Source organism: Mustela nivalis (genome assembly GCF_964662115.1).
Source record: "Mustela nivalis genome assembly, chromosome: 6".
NCBI lineage: Eukaryota > Metazoa > Chordata > Mammalia > Carnivora > Mustelidae > Mustela > Mustela nivalis.
The window spans coordinates 75,824,604-75,842,920 of NC_139025.1; the positions used below are offsets into that span (position 1 = coordinate 75,824,604).

Here is an 18,317-nt window from a genome sequence, read left to right on the forward strand (position 1 = left end):
TTCCTACCAAAATAAAACTTTTTGCCAGCAAAATAAACACAATGGAACCCTCTGAACACTTGTTTTTCTAGCTGCAGGTTGCAATTCACTAGTAAATCATGAAAGCAATGTAGTGGGTGTACCGCTTGCGGGCATTAGAACCGAAACAAAACAAAAGCTGAAATAGAAGAAAAGAGTACAGTAAATCTCAGACTGTATTTTAGCGGTAAAGGAAGTATTGTTTTGTGAAATACTTATTTCATTTTATCAGTTGTGTACTGGGTTAAGATGGAAAATTTTTTGAGATACACTGCTCTTATAGCTGCGGGTTTTCAGAAAGTGGTCTGAGGAAAACCCTTTCAAGAAGCCAGAGAGATCCTCCCTCTCCTTAATTACGTACATATCTCTTTGAGGTCAGATTTTCTTCATCCAAAAGCTTCAACCAAAACATTTCTCAGCAGACTGAACGTAGAAGCAGCTATGAGAATTGAGCTGTTTTCTTTGAAGTCAGACATTAAAGATATTTTAAAAACTGTAAAACGACTCCACTCTGCTAATTTTTTGGTTTCGGAAAGAATATTTTAAAATGCTATTTATGTGAGTTATTTAAACACTTTGAATTTAAACTTAATATTTGAATATATTTACTTTAATTGCTTTTAATGACTAATACGGTAAATAGCAATGGGTAGAACCTACACGAAACGCGCTTTGGCGCTCTCAACATTTTGAGGTCAACATGGTCCATATGAAACAAAGGACTTCAGGCCCGAATCCTGGCAGGTTTAACTCGGTCTGAGGGCCCTTCGGCACAGCGCCTCGAGCACCACCCACTCCGCGGACACCCAGACGGGGGACGCCCCACCCTCGGCGAGAGTCCTTGCAAACAGAAACAGATATCGACTAAAAGGCGGGACTTGTCCCCTGTGTGGACGTATAATAACAGTGAACAAGGGTAGGTTCCAATTGCAGGGGAAAGCAGGTCACAGGACGAAAGCAGCCTTTTAGCGAATCTTTGCGACACTGTCGCGTTTCGTTGGTTCCGTGCCGTAAAAACAGTCGCGGAGCCGCCCCCAGCCGAGGCAGCGGCAGACGAGCGGGGCAATGGCGGATATGGAGGACCTCTTTGGGAGCGACGCCGACAGCGATGCTGAGCGTAAAGGTGGGATCGGTTGGGCTTCAGGGGAGGGGTGCGTGTAGGGGCTTCTGCGGCGGCAGCCCGACGGCGGTCCAGTTCCGGGTCTGCGAACCCTCGGGCACTGCGGGCCAGTGGTGCCGCTTCCTCCACTCCTTCCTCAGCGCCCCCTGCACTCCCGGCGGTACCAGCCTCCCAGGGCTGGCGGGAATGGAGGGACAAACAGCGTGAGCCTCGGGGATCTTGGTGTGCGTGGAGCATGCGGTGCCTGGGAGCGTGTGGGGCGGAGGGGGGCGCGGGGCAAGGGTGGCGGCGCGGACGAACCTGCGCAGCCCGCCTCGGAATCTTGGGGTCCTTCTCCGTCCTGTCTCGCAAGTAAGGGCTCTTCGTGAATGAATGGGCATTGGGTGCTCGGGAACACCGGGACGAGATGGATGGATTTACTGAGGGGTTCGGGAAAGCCACCTGATTGAAGCCAGGGTGTGGCGTGGTGCGGAGTTTGAAATGCCTGGGATGAGGAAGACTGGCGGGATCCGGCGATCCGGCTGTACAGAGGCGTTGCGCACCGGAGACGGCGTGTCTTCTGAGAGCCTCTGCAGAAACTGGAATTCCCTGAGTCTGTGGTATTAGATTGGAGAGCGTATGGGGGAATCAGCGTTTGATTTAGAGAGATAAAGGATTTGCTGATGAAATGATTATTGGTGCATGGAAATATTTCTGGCATAAAGACCGTAGATAGTTTGAGTTTGAAATATGTATGGGAGTTATTTGAAGTAAGAATGGCCCCAAGATCCAAGTTCAGAATTCTTGCAACCTTCCAGGCTCAGAGTAACGTATCTACTTTTCCCCTCAGCAAAATGCGTTATTGTGGTTGCTCTTTTTTCTCTAACTCCTATCTATCTATCTATCTATCTATTTATTTATTTTTAAGAGTGTAGTGAAGGGAGTACTAGTGGAAATGTAAAGTGAGGGCTCTATGGAGACGCGCGTCTGGGAGGTTCTAATCAGGATGAGTCCGGAAGTATAGAGTCCTGTGTACTAACTCTTGTTCTATTACCTTTGCTAATGTTTTCATCCCCTACCCCCCTTATTTTTACTTGTCTGTATCCCACTTGCCTTTCAAGGCACAGTTTTATGTGAGCTCTCCAGTGACTCACTGTTATAAAGTTCATTCATTCAATAAATATGCATTGAGCCCCCTATCATGTTCCAGCACTTTGCTAGGTTTTGGGGATAGAATGATGAAAAGATTGTCTCCCGTTGCCCCACCGGCTTACCTGGATGTTAAATACTATTTGATAAGTACTTGGATGGGTAGAAGCAATAGTTTAGTAAGTGTACCCTGCACTTTCTCCTATTGCAAACTCAGTGTATGGGGAAGTGACGTATGGAGATGGTTGCTTCTCTGGGCTTTATATTTTACTTTCTTGTGAGTCTGTTGCTTCTTTTTTCCATGTTATCATTAGATAATAGGATGCTATAGGATTTACTTCTAAATTTGTCCTTGAAGGTTGCTCTTTGATCTTGAAGGTAATATGGATGTGACAGGGTAATTCCTGTTAGGCCTAACCTATTTCATTATGTCCTTGCACTAAGACAGCTGTGGAAAATATCTATACCTGACAAACTTTTTGCATAGCAATGGGTAGAACCTCTACCTAGGCCCAACGTGTTTCTTTTATGTATAATTGTGCCCGTTGTCTTTAATTTCTTTCAACAATGTTTTGTAGCTTTAATTGTATAAATCTTGCACCTCCTGAGTTAAATTTCTTCCTAAGTATTTTATCCTTTTGGATACTATTGCAGGGGAAGTTGTTAATTTCATTTTTGGATTTTTCATTGTTAGTGTATAGAAATACAACTGATTTTCTTGTATCTTGCAACCTTGCTATTAGCTGTAATTGGTGTGTGTGTGTGTGTGCGCGCGCGCGCGTGCGCATTCTGTAGGATTTTCTACATAGGAGATCATGGCTTCTATAAACGGAGAGTGTTTTAACTTTTTTTTTTTTTTTTTTTCTAATTTGGATGGTTTTCTTTTTCTTGCCTAATTGCCCCAGCTACAACTTTTTGTACAGTGTTGAATAGAAATTGTGAGAATGGACATCCTAGTTTTGTTTCTGATCTTAGGGAGAAAGCATCCATGCTATCACAATTACCTATGTTAGCTGTGGGTTTTTGTAGATGCCCTTTATCAGGCTGAGGAAATTCACTTCGGTTCCTAGTCTGTTGAGTACTTTTATCATGAAAGGTGTTGGATTTTGTCAAGGGCCTTTTCTGCATTAATTAAGATGCTCACTTTCCTTTACTCTGTTAGTATGGTCATATTAATGTTGGACCGCCATTGTATTCCTAGGATAACTCCCACTTGGTCATGGTGTGTATCCTTTTAATATGCTGCTGGGTTCAGTTTCTTAGTATTTTGTTTAGTATTTTTGCATTTGTATTCGTAAGAGGTATTGGTCTGTAGTTTTCTTTTTGTGTGATATCTTTAGAATGAGTTAGGAAGTGTTCGCTTTGCTTCAAGTTTTTGGGAGACTTTGAGGATAGGCATTAATTCTTTAAACATTTGGTAGGATTCACCAGTGACCACCTGGTCCTGGGCATTTCTTTGTTGGATTTTTTCTCTTTCTTTCTTCTTTCTTTTTTTTTTTTTTAAGATTTTATTTAGTTGACAGATGGAGATCACAGAGAAGCAGGCAGAGAGAGAGGAGGAAGCAGGCCCCCTGCTGAGCAGAGAGCCCCATGCGGGCTCCATCCCAGGACCCTGGGATCCTAACCTGAGCCGAAGGCAGAGGCTTTAACCCACTGAGCCACCCAGGCACCCCTTTCTTTCTTTTTTTAAAGTGGGCTCCATACCCAACATGGGGCCTGAACTCAGGACCTTGAAATCAAGAGTCACATGCTCTACCAATTGAGCCAGCCAGCTGCCCCATGTTTGTTGGAAATTTTTTGATTACTGATTCAAACCCCTACTTGTTATAGGTCATTTCAGATTTTGTATTTTGTCTTGAATCAGTTTTGGTAGTTTTGGTAGTCTTTTGTCTAGGGATTAATCCATTTCATTTAAATAATCTAATATGCTGGCATAAAATTGTTTGTAGTATTTTCTTCTAATCCTTATTTCTGTAGGGTTGGTACTAATGTCAGTAATGTCAGCTGTCTAATGTGAGCTATAAGTAATTTGAGTCGTCTTTTTTTCTTGGTTTGTCAGTTTTGTTATTATTTCAAAGCACAAACTTTTTGTTTCATTGATCCTTTTATTTTTTTTCTTCTCCATTTCATTTATTTCTACTCTAATCTTTATTTTTTTTTTTCCCTCCTTCTTGCTTTGGGTTTAGTTTTATCTAGTTCCTTAAAGTGAAAGGTTGGGTTATCAGTCTGAAAATCAATCTTTCTTTCTTTCAGCTCTACACCCAACATGGGGCTTAAACTCAAAACCCCGAGATCAAGAGTTGCATGCTCTATTGACTAAGCTGGCCAGGCTCCCCTTTTCTTTTTTAATGTGGGTGTTTACAACTACAGATTTTCCTTTTAGCACTGTTTTTTCTATATCCCTTACCTTTTGGTATCCTGTATTTTCATTATCTGGAAATATTTTAAATTTCATTTTTATTTCTTCTTTGAGCCCTTAGTTGTTTGAGTGCATTGTATAATTTCTATATATTTGTTCATTTTCCAGATTTGCCTTTGGTACTGAATTCCATTTCATCCTATTGTGGTCAGAAAAGATACAGCCTTCTTCAATTTATTAAGATTTATTTTGGGTCCTAAGTTCGGGTCTATCCTAGAGAATGTTCAATGTGCATTGTGGGGAAGAAGTATTCTGTTGATGTCTGTATGTCTGTTTGGTTCCTCCATTTCCTCATTGATCTTCTTTCTAGTTCTGGCTCTTACTGTAAGTGGGGTATTGAAGTTTCCAACTAACGATTCTATTTGTGTATTTGACAGAGACACAGCAAGAGAGGGAACACAAACAGGGAGAGGGAGAAGCAGGCTTCCCGCCTAGCAGGGAGCCCAGTGGGGCTCAATCCCAGGACTCTGGGATCAAGACCTGAGCTAAAAGCAGATGCTTAACGACTGAACCACCCAGGCGCCCCAAATAAAAAACCTTAAAAAAAATTTTATTTTGTTTCATATTAGTATGATCTCTATAGCTCTCTTTTGGTTGTTTTTTACATGAAATATCTTTTTCCATCTTTTCACTTTCAGCCTATTTGGGTATGTGGTTCTTAAGTGAGATTCTTGTAGAAAGCATATATATGGATCACTTTTAAAATTCTCCAGTTTCTGCCTTTTCATTGGAGAAGCTAATCCATTTTCATTTAAAATGATTACTGATAAAGACTAATGCTATTTTGTTTTCTTTTTTTTTTTTTTCTTAAGATTTTATTTACTTATTTGAGAGAGAGAACATTAGTGGGCAGAGGGAGAGGGAGAAATAGAATCTGCTGAGCAGGGAGCCCCACACAGGGCTGAATCCCAGTACCCCGGGATCATGACCTGAGCCAAAGGCAGACACTTAACTGACTGAGCCACCCAGGTGCTCCCATTTTACTATTTTCTATATGTCATATCTTTTTTGTTCCTCAGTTCCTGTATTATTGTTGTCTTTTAAGACTGATTCTGGGGTGCCTGGGTGGCTCAGTGGGTTAAGCCGCTGCCTTCGGCTCAGGTCATGATCTCAGGGTCCTGGGATCGAGTCCCGCATCGGGCTCTCTGCTCGGCAGGGAGCCTGCTTCCCTCTTTCTCTCTCTCTGCCTGCCTCTCCATCTACTTGTGATCTCTGTCTGTCAAATAAATAAATAAAATCTTAAAAAAAAAAAAAAAGACTGATTCTCGTTTAGGGTACTGTTGATTTCCTTCCTGTTTCTTTCTTTCTTTTTTTTTGTATAGTTTTTACTTTTCTTAGCAGTTACTAAAATGTTAACAGTTAACATTTTAATTTATAATAATCTATTTTGGATTAATGCCAACTTTATTTTAGTAGTATACAGAAACATTTTTTCTCTACATTGTTTACTCTCTCTTGTCCTTATGTTGTTATTGTCACAAATTACATCTTTATACATTGTCTTCCCAGTGATGTGGTTTTATAATTATTGTTTTATGTTACTATGTTTTAAACCGAATCGAAAAAGGAGTTACCAGAAATACATTGATGTTGACTTAGGATTACCTATTTAGTTACCTTTACTATTGTTCTTTATTTCTGAATGTGGATTCAAATTACTGTCTGTTGTCCTTTCATTTCAGCTAGAAAGGCTTCCTTTAGGAAGCAGGCCTGCTAGCAACCAGCTGTTTTGTTTATCTGGGAATGTGTTAATTTTGCCAGTTTGTTTTTATTGAGGTGAAACTCCTATAACATAACTTTAAAAAAAAAAAAAAAGATTTGATTACAAGTAGGCAGAGGGGCAGTCAGAGAGAGGAGGAAGCAGGCTCCCATTAGCTCCCTCCCCAATGTGGGACTCCATCCCAGGACCCTGGGATCATGACCTGAGCCGAAGGCAGAGGCTTTAATCCACTGAGCCACCCAGGCACCCCAAAGGTAGCTGTTTTAAAGTGAGCAATTTCGTGATATTTAGTACATTTACAGATTCTATCTTTTGACTGTTTGAATAGTGATGCTGTGAACCTTTGTGTACAAGTATTTGAGTGCCTGTTTGCAGTTTTCCTGAATATATATACAGGGTTGGAATTGCTGAGACTTATGGTAATTCTTTTACTTTTTTAGGAGCAAGTAACTAAACCATTTTCCATAGCAGCTGGATCATTTTATGTTACTACCAGCAAAGTTTGAGGGTTTCTTTTTTCTTTTTCTTTTTTTTTTTTTTTAAACATCTTCGCCAACAGTTAGCCTCTTTCTTTCTTTCTTTCTTTCTTTCTTTCTTTCTTTCTTTCTTTCTTTCTTTCTTTCTTTCTTTCAGTAGGCTCTATGCCCAGCATGGAGCCCAACACCGGGCTTGAACATCACTCTGAGATAAAGACCTGAGCTGAGATCAAGAGTTGGACTCCTAACCCACTGGGTCACCCAGGCACATGCATACTTTTTCTTTTTTTAATGTAGTGATCCCTGTTGGTATTAAGTGGTATCTCATTGTGGTTTCGATTTGCATTTCCTAATGGCTAAGGTTGTGGAGGAACTTTTCATGCGCTCATTGGCTATTTGTATATATAGCTTTGGAGAAATGTCATTTCAAGTCCTTTGACTATTTTTTTTAAACATTAATTTTATTTATTTATTTGGGTGAGGGAGAGAGAGAGAGAGTGAGCACAAGAGGGGGGAGGGTAAGAGGGAGAAGCAGACTTCCTGCTGAGCAGGGAAACTGATGTGGGACTCACTCCTGGGACTCCAAGATCATGATTGGAGCTGAAAGCAGTCACAACCGACTGAGCTACCCGGGCACCCTCTTTTGTCTGTTATTTTAATTGGGTTGCCTTTTGTTGAGTTGTAAAAATTTTTTAAATATTCTGGATACTACGTACTTAGCAGATATGTGGTTTGCAAATATTTCCCCCATTTTTTAAATTGTTTTTTCACTTTCTTGATGTCTTTTGTTGCATAGAAGGTTTTCACTTTGAAAAAGTCCAATTTATCTATTTCTTATGTCAGTCATATCACTTTCATTCTGACATATAGTTTTGCTGGGAATAGAATTCTTGGTTTACAGGGTTTCTTTTGGCACTTTGAATAGGTCATGATTTTGATGAGAAGTCATTGTTATCCAGGATTCCTTGTGTGGGACAAGTTGCTTTTCTTGATGCTTTCAGCATTCTTTTTAAATTAAAAAAATTTTTTTGGTCTTTGTCTTTAACAGTTTGATAATGAGGTATATATGTGTGGATCTCTTTAACTTTATCCTCTTTGGCATTAACTAAGGTTTTTTGAATGTCTTTCATCACATTTGGGATGTGCTTGGCCATTATTTCTTCAAATAATCTTTCTGCCCTTTTTCTTCTTCTGGGACTCCCTTTATGTATATGTTGGTACATTTGATGGTATCCCACAAATCTTTTAGATTTTGTTCATTTTTCTTAATTTTTTCTCATCTGTTCCTCATTTGATCTTAATTGACCTATTTTAAAGTTTGCTGATTTTTCTCTCTAATTATATCTACTGTTTAGCTCTGTTAGTGAAATTTTCACTTCATTTATTGTATTTTTCAACTCCAGGATTTCTGTTTGGATCTTTTAAAATAATATCTTTTTTTTTTTTTTTTTTTTTTAGATATCTGTCTTTTTATTGATATTCTCTATTTGGTAAAACATCATTTTCATTTTCTGGGTTTCTTCAGGGACAGTTTCTAGCCTTTTTTCATACATATGGGCTGTACTTCCTTGTTTCTGTACATTTCCTTTTACTTTTTTCTTAGTAACTGGCTATTTTGAATATTCTAATGTGGCAACTTAGGAAGCCTCATTCTCTCCCCTCCTCAGGATTTGTTGTTGATGTTTGTTGTAGTGATTCTTTTGAACTAATTCAGTAAGGTCCACGATCTCTGCTGTGTGTGGCCACTGAACTCTGTCCCATTAATTTGTGATTGGACAGAAATTTCCTTAAATGCCGAGAACCAAAACAAAAACCAACCAACAAACAAATCCAATACAAAACAAAACCTCCCGTTCTTTGCAGAGACTCAACCAGGCAGTTTAAAACCTGTTTATGCCTTCATTTCTTGCTTGTGCAGAGCCTGAAGGTCAGCCACACATGAGATCTTACTGCCCTCTCAGTTCTTTCCTGAGCATATGCACAGTCCTGGGCAAGTGTGTGGGCTTCCCAGATATCTAATAATATGTGGGAGCTTTTAAAAGTCCTTACTTCGGGACGCCTGGGTGGCTCAGTTGGTTAAGCAGCTGCCTTCGGCTCAGGTCATGATCCCAGCGTCCTGGGATCGAGTCCCACGTCGGGCTCCTTGCTTGGCAGGGAGCCTGCTTCTCCCTCTGCCTCTGCCTGCTATTCTGTCTGCCTGTGCTCTCTCTCCACCCTCCCCCCCTGATAAATAAATAAAATCTTAAAAAAAAAAAAAAAGCCCTTACTTTCCATATTGTGTTTTTCTCCAGCCTTTCCTCCCAAGCTCTTTAAGCTTATTACTTATCCCAACTGCTATCCATTGTCCTAGGCATAGGCAACTAATACATTCACCTGTAAATGTTTTAGACAAATGTTCCCAGGTAATTGCCTCATTTGAGTAAGTTCTAAATGATCTGAAGTCAATCCTTTGAGCCAGTCCTTCAGTGATCCACCAGGCAGATCAAAACTAACAACCATGATTCTTTGTGAATGAGGTGCCTCTGTTTCCTCTAGTAGTAGTTCTTGTACTAGAAATTTGGGCTGTCTTTAAGGCATTATTGAGCTGGGGAGCTGGGGATTGGGGTGGAGGAAGGGAGTAAGTTAAAACACCATGAAGTTTTATTGAGATTCAGCTGTTTTTTCTTGTTAAGCATTCCTCCGGTTGCTGCAACTTTCAGTTAGTTTTCTGAGTGGGGATGAAATTGATTCTGACAGTTTTTAACATGTATTTTCATTGCTTTCATGTTGAGGTTGACTTTTGGTGTTCTTTCCTCTGCCTTTTTCACTGACAGCACCATGTGTTTATATGCTTTCATAGATTCGGATTCTGGATCAGACTCGGATTCTGATCAAGAGAATGTTGCTTCTGGCAGTAATGCCTCTGCAAGTGAAAGCGATCAAGATGAAGGGGGTGAATCAGGAAAACCAAGTAATAAGGAACTGTTTGGAGATGACAGTGAGGATGAGGGAGCTTCACATCACAGTGGGAGTGATAATCACTCTGAAAGATCAGACAATAGGTCTGAAGCTTCTGAGCGTTCTGACCACGAAGACAATGAACCCTCAGATGTAGATCAGCACAGTGGATCCGAAGCCCATAATGATGATGAAGATGAAGGTCAGAGGTCAGATGGAGGGAGCCATCACTCAGAAGCAGAAGGTTCTGAAAAAGCACACTCAGATGATGAAAAATGGGACAGAGAAGACAAAAGCGACCAGTCAGATGATGAAAAGATGCAAAATTCTGATGATGAGGAGAGGGCACAAGGATCTGATGACGATAAACTGCAGAATTCTGATGATGATGAGAAAATGCAGAATACAGATGATGAGGATAGGCCTCAGCTTTCAGATGATGAGAGACAACTGTCCGAGGAGGAGAAGGCTAATTCTGAGGACGAACAACCAGCAGTTTCTGATAATGAGGATGAGAAACAGAATTCTGATGATGAAGAACGGCCACAGATGTCTGATGAGGAGAAACTGCAAAATTCTGATGATGAAAGGCCACAGGCCTCAGATGAAGAACACAGGCATTCAGATGATGACGAGGAACAGGATCGTAAATCAGGTAATGCATTTTAGGAGAACCGAATGGTTTAGTAGAAGCACCCAGATGCAGTAGTGACCCATTTATTCTTTCTACATTCCCACCTTTAGTGCCCTGTTTTTCTCTTCTGTCCCTCCATTTCAGTCTTTCCTAAGTATACATTTTGCTTTAAAAATTTTTTGTAATGCATTTGTTATTTTTATCCCCCTTCATTTGTTATCTGATAATAGATCAGGAAGAAAAAAATTTAAGGAGGATAGCCTTGGAGAAAGATGTATGGTGCTTAAGTAACTAGATAATGAGTAGAGTTGGTTCCATTCTGGTGGGTAGCTGAGAAGCTTGCCTCAGGTGAGAGTATCTTTCGCTGGGGGGAAAAACAATGCCATTGAAACATCTCCATAGGGTAGTTATACTAAGGTGTAAATACCATGTTCCAGCTCAGTTTTTCGAGATCCAAAATTTGATCATCCAGAGGTAATTAGGCCCCAAAGAGTTCACTCAGACTAATCAAATGCATAACAAACTAATTTATAAAGATCAAATTGCAAAATTACTTGTTTCAGGAGCATCAGTTATTTCTCTTGTTGTATCCTTGCCCTTGGGGAAAATTGACATTGGATACCAAATGATAATATCAGGAGGTTGCCTAGGCAGTATAACATTTGGAGAATGAAAACATGGCTGGCTGACCTCAGTGCTATGGTTGCTTAATACATGCGTCCTCCTAGAAAGATGTGTTTGGGTCAGAATATTCATTCCTTAGAGACTACAGGAAACACGTAGCCAGACTTTGGCCTCTTGGCACCCTTTTATAATGTCCACTTACACTGTTTTCTCACGTTAACACGTTCTTCATATAAAATATTAAAGGGATTTAGAGATCTTATTTGTTTGTATTGTAAAAGTCATCTTGATCAGAAGAGACTTCTTCCTCAAGGAATTCTTGGATTGCTTCATTTCCATAGGTATTTGATCATAACTATATATTGATCCTATCTTAGCTTATATATGGGGGAGGAGGTCTTTAACCCTGTAAACATACCTCACAGGATAATATTCAGGACCACATTTTGGCATTATTTAGGAGAGGAGGCCAGAAAATTTTGAGAGATGGATATAAATCTATCTAGACTACTGGGCTGCAGTAAGCATTCAATAACTAGTTCTGGGTAGAGTTAATTTTTCTGGTAGCAGAATTCTTAAGGGTCATGCATTACTTCCCCAATACTAGGAGAGTAACATTGGACTAGGGTTATGGTAGAGAATCTTATAGCTGGTCATTCTGCTTAGCTCTTACCTGGATTGACAGTGATTTTCCTGACGTTTACAATTAGATAAACAGTTGTACCATCCAGAGATAATGTCATACAGTTGACCCTTGAACAACATGGGTCTGAACACTGTGCGTCCACTTATATGTGAATTTTTTCATTAACTACAGTACATTATTGTAAATGTACTTTTATGATTTTCTTAATATTTTCTTTTTTCTAGCTTACTTTATTGTAAGAATACAGTGTGTAATACACAAAATATCTATTGTTTACATTATCAAGGAGACGTCCAGTTAGTAGTAGGGTATAAGTAGTTGTTTTGGGGAGTCAAACGTGTACTTTTGACTTTGTGTATTTGGGGGGTTCTGTGCTCCTGCCCCCCATGTTGTTCAAGGGTAAACTATATTTGTCTCCTTCATTGCAATGTTTTTACCTCTTTTGTAATGAGTCCTATAAATTTGGTCATAAGTTTCAATACTACTCTTCTCATTCTGCCAGATTTTTCTGCTTATAGAAAACAATTTTCCTTTAATGAGTTATATTTTTAATTAACTGCAGTCTGTATGTGTATGTGCGTTCTAGTAATGTTAATGCATATGTAGTTTTGTGTAACCACTACCACAGATCAGTTCTAAATAAAGAATCACCCTAAAAAAAACCCCTCACCCTGTCCCTTTTGTAATCATTCTTTTTCCATCCCTGTCCCCTGACAACTGCTGATCTGTTTTATCACTGCAGTTTTGTTTTCTTGAGAATGTCATCAGAAAAATGAAATCATATAGTATGTAGCCTTTTTCTTTCATTTAGACTTGTTTCACTTAGCATTATGCATTTGAGATTCATCCAAATTGTTACATGTATCAGTAGTTCCTTCTTATTTGTTACTGAGTAATTTTCCATTGAACTGCAATACAATAGTTTGTTTATCCCCAGTGTGCTTTTAAAACACAGAATTCAAAGTTAAGAAATGACTGTGATTATGAAGAACCTCTAATTCTACTCTTACAGAATCTGCAAGAGGCAGTGATAGTGAAGATGAAGTTTTACGAATGAAACGCAAGAATGCAATTGCCTCTGATTCAGAAGCAGATAGTGACACTGAGGTACCAAAAGGTATTCCAGATACTTCTTTTATGTACATATGTATAAATGTCTGTTTTTCTTTCTGCATTTAACTGTCGTGCACTGCCAACTCTGGGCATTTACCTCAGACGGCATGACCCACAGAGAAGAGTGTGGATATAGGTAGTGTACACGGGGAAGTTATATGGATATTAGAAACTGTTTATGTTTAATCAGTTGAAGAAGAGCCACCTTTTTCTTTTTTTTAATGTAAGCTCCTTGCACAACATGGGGCTTGAACTCATGACCCTGAGATAAAGAGTTTCCTGCTCTCTGAACAGAGCCAGCCAGGAGCCCCTCTTTTTTTTTTTTTTTTTTCCCCTGCTTCGTTTACAGGTAGTTGAATGTATTACTGGGAGGCTGTGGCTCTGGTTGAGGTGGTAACTTCCATTCTTTAGTTTGAATACTGATAGTTTCAGGACAACTTGTTCCTAAATGCTTAATAGGTTAATAATACATGAAGAACTTGATTCTTTAAGCTGTAGGTTAGATGAAGAATTCATCAAAACGCATGGTTAGGTAAGGTAGGTTTGTTTTAAGGGTAAAAGATCGACCTATTCATTCCTATGTATGACTGTTTCAAATGGCAGATTGTTCTACAATAAAGACGTTAGTATAAAAGTTTCTACAGGGGCGCCTGGGTGGCTCAGTGGGTTAAAGCCTCTGCTTTCGGCTCAGGTCATGATCCCAGGGTCCTGGGATCGAGCCCCACATCGGGCTCCCTGCTCCACAGAGGAGCCTGCTTTCCTTCCTCTCTCTCTCTGCCTGCCTCTCTGCCTACTTGTGATCTTTGTCTGTCAAATAAATTAAAAAAAAAAAAAAAAGTTTCTACAAATACAGTTTTGATAGTTTGATTATGCATAACCTTCATTGTACTGAATGATAATTAGATATTAATGTTGAGTAGTTTATATAAATTATTATAAGTAACATGACAACTAAAGCAAGTAATTAGAGGGTCAACTAGAAATAAAAGGAGAGAGCTGGCAGAATAGTAGGCTCTGGGATACTTAAAGACAACTAGTAATTATGTACCTGGACTTTGGAATCAGATGATCTAAGTTAGAATTTTTGTGGCTCCACTTCCTAGCTGTATGAATTTGGTCAAATGAATTACTTACTATGCTTCAATTTTTTTTTTTTTTTAAGATTTTATTTGTCAGAGAGAGAACACAAGCAGGCGGAGTAGCAGTCAGAGGGGGAAGCAGGCTCCCACAGAGGAGCCTGATGTGGGACTTGATCCCAGAACCCTGGGATCATGACCTGAGCCGAAGGCAGGAGCTTAACTGATTAAGCCACCCAGGCATCCTTTCTCTTATTTCTTTCTTCTTTTCTTTCTTTTTTTTTAAATTTTATTTCTCAGAGAGTCAATTTTCTGATGTATAAAAGCGAAATGATAGAGGGTTGTCATGAGAATTAGATACATTCTTTCTTTCATTTTACTCAGTTATTTATTGAGACTCTACTGTGTATTGGTAATCTTCTGGGCACTGGGAATGTAGCAATGATCAAAACAAATAAGGACCTTTTCCCTTGAAGAACTCACATTCTGGTAGGGTCAGGGTAGGGGAGGGAGACTGAGAACACAAGAAGTAAATTAAATATATAGTATGTCAGATGGTGATAAGAACTGAGAAAAAAATGAATCAAGAAGGGACATGAGGGGCACCTGAGTGGCTCAGCTGGTTAAGCATCCGACTCTTGATTTTGGCTCAGGTAATGATTTTGGGGTCCTGAGATTGAGCTCTTGCTGGCACTCCACGCTCAGTGGGAAGTCTCTTGAGATTCTCCCTGTTTCCCCTTGTCCTGCCATGCACATGCACGCCCGCTCTCAAATAAGTCTTAAAAGGGGGGGCGGGGGCTCCTGGGTGGCTCAGTGGATTAAGCCTCTGCCTTCAACTCAGGTCATGATCTCAGAGTCCTGGGATTGAGCCCTGCATCGGGCTTTCTGCTCAGCGGGGAGCCTGCTTCCCGTCCCCCCCCAACTCCCGCCGCCTGTCTCTCTGACTACTTGTGATCTCTGTCTGCCAAATAAATAAATAAAATCTTTAAAAAAAAAAAAAAGGAAAGAAAGAAAAAAAAAGGGACACCTGGGTGGCTCAGTCAGTTAAGCATCTGCCTTTGGCTCAGGTCATGGTTCCGGGATCCTGGGATTGAGCCCCGCATCTGGCTCCCTACTCAGCGAGGAGACTGCTTCTCCCTCTATCTGCGTCTCCTCCTGCTTGTGCACATGTGCTCACTCGCTCTCTCTCTCACAAATAAGAAAATAAAAATATAAAAAACAAAAACAACCAGGGGGTACATGAGAGTATCTGTGGGTGGGGTTTTCATTTTGACTTTATCATATAGATGAACTTTGAGTACCCTGGCCTTCCTTGCCACTTTATTTATTTATTTATTTATTTATTTATTTATTAAAAATTGTTTTGGCTTTATTGTTTTTAGAGCAGTTTAAGGTTCACTGTGAAATTGGGGGAAGATACAGAGATTCCCATATACCTCCCACCTCTATACGTGTGTAGTCTCCCTCATTAACAGCATTCTCCACCAGAGTAGTACCTTTGTTACACTTAGCGAACCCAGGGGTGCCTGGGTGGCTCAGTTGGTTAAGCGTCTACCTTTGGCTCAGGTCATGATCCCTGAGTCCCGGGATCTAGCCCCGCATCTGGCTCCCCGCTTGGTGGAGAGCCTGCTTTTGCCTTTGCCCTTTACCCCACTTGTGGCTTGTTCTCTCTGTCAAATAAATAAAATCTTAAAAAAAAATAATTAGTGAACCTGCATTGATACATCATTATCATCCAAAGCCCATCGTTTATATTACTGTTCCCTCTGGTTCACTCTGGTGTTGTACATTCTGTGTGTTTGAATATATGTGTAATCACATGTATCCATCATTATGGTATCACATCTGGTATCATATGAAGTAGTTTCACTACCCTATAAACCCTTTGTGTTCTCCCTGTTCATCTTTCCCTTCCCCTAACTTCTGACAACTACTGATTTTTTTGCTGTTTCTACAGTTTGCCTTTTCCAGAATGTCATATAGCTGGAATCATACAGAATGTAGCCTTTTCAGATAGGCTTCTTTTACTCAGTAATATATATTTCCTCCATGTATTTTCCTGGCTTGACCACTTACTTCTTCAGAGCACTGAATAATATTCCATTGTCTGGATGTACCAGTATATCCATTCATCTCCTGTAGGACATCTTGGTTGCTTCCAAGTTTTGGCAAATATGGATAAAACTGCTATAAACATCTGTGTGTAGGTTTTTAGTGTAGACTAAGTTTGCAGCTCTTTTGGGTAAATACCAAAGATCATGATTGTTGGAGCATATGGGAAGGGTTTGCTTAGTTTTTGTTTTTTTTTTTTTTTTTTAAGATTTTATTTATTTATTTGACAGGGAGAGAGAGATCACAAGTAGGCAGAAAGGCAGGCAGAGAGAGAGGGGGGGGGGTGGTAGCAGGCTCCCTGCTGAGCAGAGAGCCCAATGTGGGACTCCATCCCAGGACCCTGAGACCATGACCTGAGCTGAAGGCAGAGGCTTAACCCACTGAGCTACCCAGGTACCCCGGGTTTGTTTAGTTTTGTAAGAAACTGCCACGCTGTCTTCTCAAGTAACCATAACATCTGGCATTCCTTTGAGCAGTGACTGAGAGTTCCTGTTGCTCTACATTTTTGCTAGCATTTGGTGTTGTCAGTATTCTGGATTTGGGCCATTCTAATAGGTTGCCTCTTGCCTTTTAGTTTTCTATTCGCCCCCTTGTCTTAATAGCTCACTCTCCTGTTTTATCCTAGACTGTGTCATTGCCAATAATTATAGCTTTAATATAATCCCAGTTGCAAGCAGTCTACTTTCTGACCACCCTCCTGTCTTTCTTTTTACCCCCTCTTCTACCTATCTTGGTTTATTGGTTTATTACAGATTATTGTTGCTTTGTCAAACCTAGGTGAAGTTCTGCCTCTCATGGTAGACCGGGGTCTGCAGTTTTAAAACTTAGGGAGTATATAGAGAATAGGCGTGTATTGAGTGTCCCAAATGTGAGTATCTAGACTGTAAGAAGACATTTGGGCTCCTGGGGAATAAAGGAGAATAAAGAATACGGTTGCACTAAATGAAGGGGAAAAGACATCTGTGCAGTTTTACCTTCCACTGAATTGACCCCCTTTCCTTTCCATAGGCATTCTGGTCCTATCTTTGAGAGCCAGGTTCAGAGTTGTGCTGAAGTGCTTTCCTGGTGCCTGGTCCAGAAACCTTGGGAATGTGTGGAAGTTACAGCTTTGAAGAACCTTGGTTATAGATACTAATACTGTAACTTTTTGCTCAATATTAAAGATAGCAGTGGAGCCATGGATCTGTTTGGAGGTGCAGATGATATATCATCAGGGAGTGATGGAGAAGATAAACCACCTACTCCAGGGCAGCCTGTTGTAAGTAAAATTACCAGTGTGAACTGGGCCCTTACTGAAGCCTAAGTAAATGTTTCAGAGATTTCAGGTTGCTATTATGCCAAGGAGAGGAAGTTGCTAACTGATTTGCAGTATGAAAATACAAGGAACAGATGACTTCCTTAGGTAAGGAACTGTTGTTTATGAGGAGGAATAGGAAAATTGCCCTGGTACTTCTTTACCGTGGAGTACTGTTCAGCATTGGAAAGGATTGAAGTATTTGTATACACAAGAGCTTGGATGAAATTCCAGGGTATGCTGAGTGACAAAAAGCCAACCTGAAAAGGTTACATGCATTGTGATTCCACTGACACACTATTCTTTTTTTTTTTTTTTTTTTTTTTTAAGATTTTATTTATTTATCAGAGAGAGGGTGGGGGAGAGAGCGAGCACAGGCAGACAGAATGGCAGGCAGAGGCAGAGGGAGAAGCAGGCTCCCTGCCGAGCAAGGAGCCCGATGTGGGACTCGATCCCAGGACGCTGGGATCATGACCTGAGCCGAAGGCAGCTGCTTAACCAACTGAGCCACCCAGGCGTCCCCTGACACACTATTCTTGAAATGGCAGAATTACAGCAATGGAGAGAGATAAATGGTTACCTTAAGAAGGAATGAGCGCAAGAACAAAGTGGAGGTAGCTTTAGAAAAAGGTGATATGAATCTTAGTGGTGATGGGAATGTTTTGTATCTGATTGTATCAGGGTCAGTCTCCTGCTTGTGATATTATACTATATAGTCTGCAAAATGTTACCACTGGGAGAAACTGGATATAAAAAGAAAGAAAGAAAAAAAGAAATAATGGCCCAGTATGAGGTTGGTGCCACACTTGAAGAGACAAGACTGCAAGGATTTGTGATTTGAGAATCATTGATTTAAGTGTTTTTCTTGTTCTTGCCAAGAAGTGTGCTGTGTTGAAAATCTTCTCTGATTTTAATGGATAGAGTGACTTTGGTTGATGAATATTTGGAACACAGATTTATCACAAAAGAGATCTTATATTGTTGCTTTCCAAAGCGATCT

At 40.2% G+C, this 18,317-nt stretch overlaps 1 protein-coding gene across 1 annotated transcript in view; it reads left to right on the forward strand.

Annotated features, from left to right (window-relative positions):
• Positions 1-896: 896 nt before the first annotated feature.
• LEO1 (LEO1 homolog, Paf1/RNA polymerase II complex component) overlaps positions 897-18,317 on the forward strand; it is a 44,756-nt gene continuing 27,335 nt past the window's right edge. The window contains exons 1-4 of the mRNA XM_082734727.1: positions 897-1,141; positions 9,721-10,473; positions 12,735-12,839; positions 17,187-17,281. Coding sequence (XP_082590853.1) covers positions 1,084-1,141; positions 9,721-10,473; positions 12,735-12,839; positions 17,187-17,281 — 1,011 coding nt within the window. The 5' untranslated portion in view covers positions 897-1,083. The remainder of the gene's footprint in view (positions 1,142-9,720; positions 10,474-12,734; positions 12,840-17,186; positions 17,282-18,317) is intronic.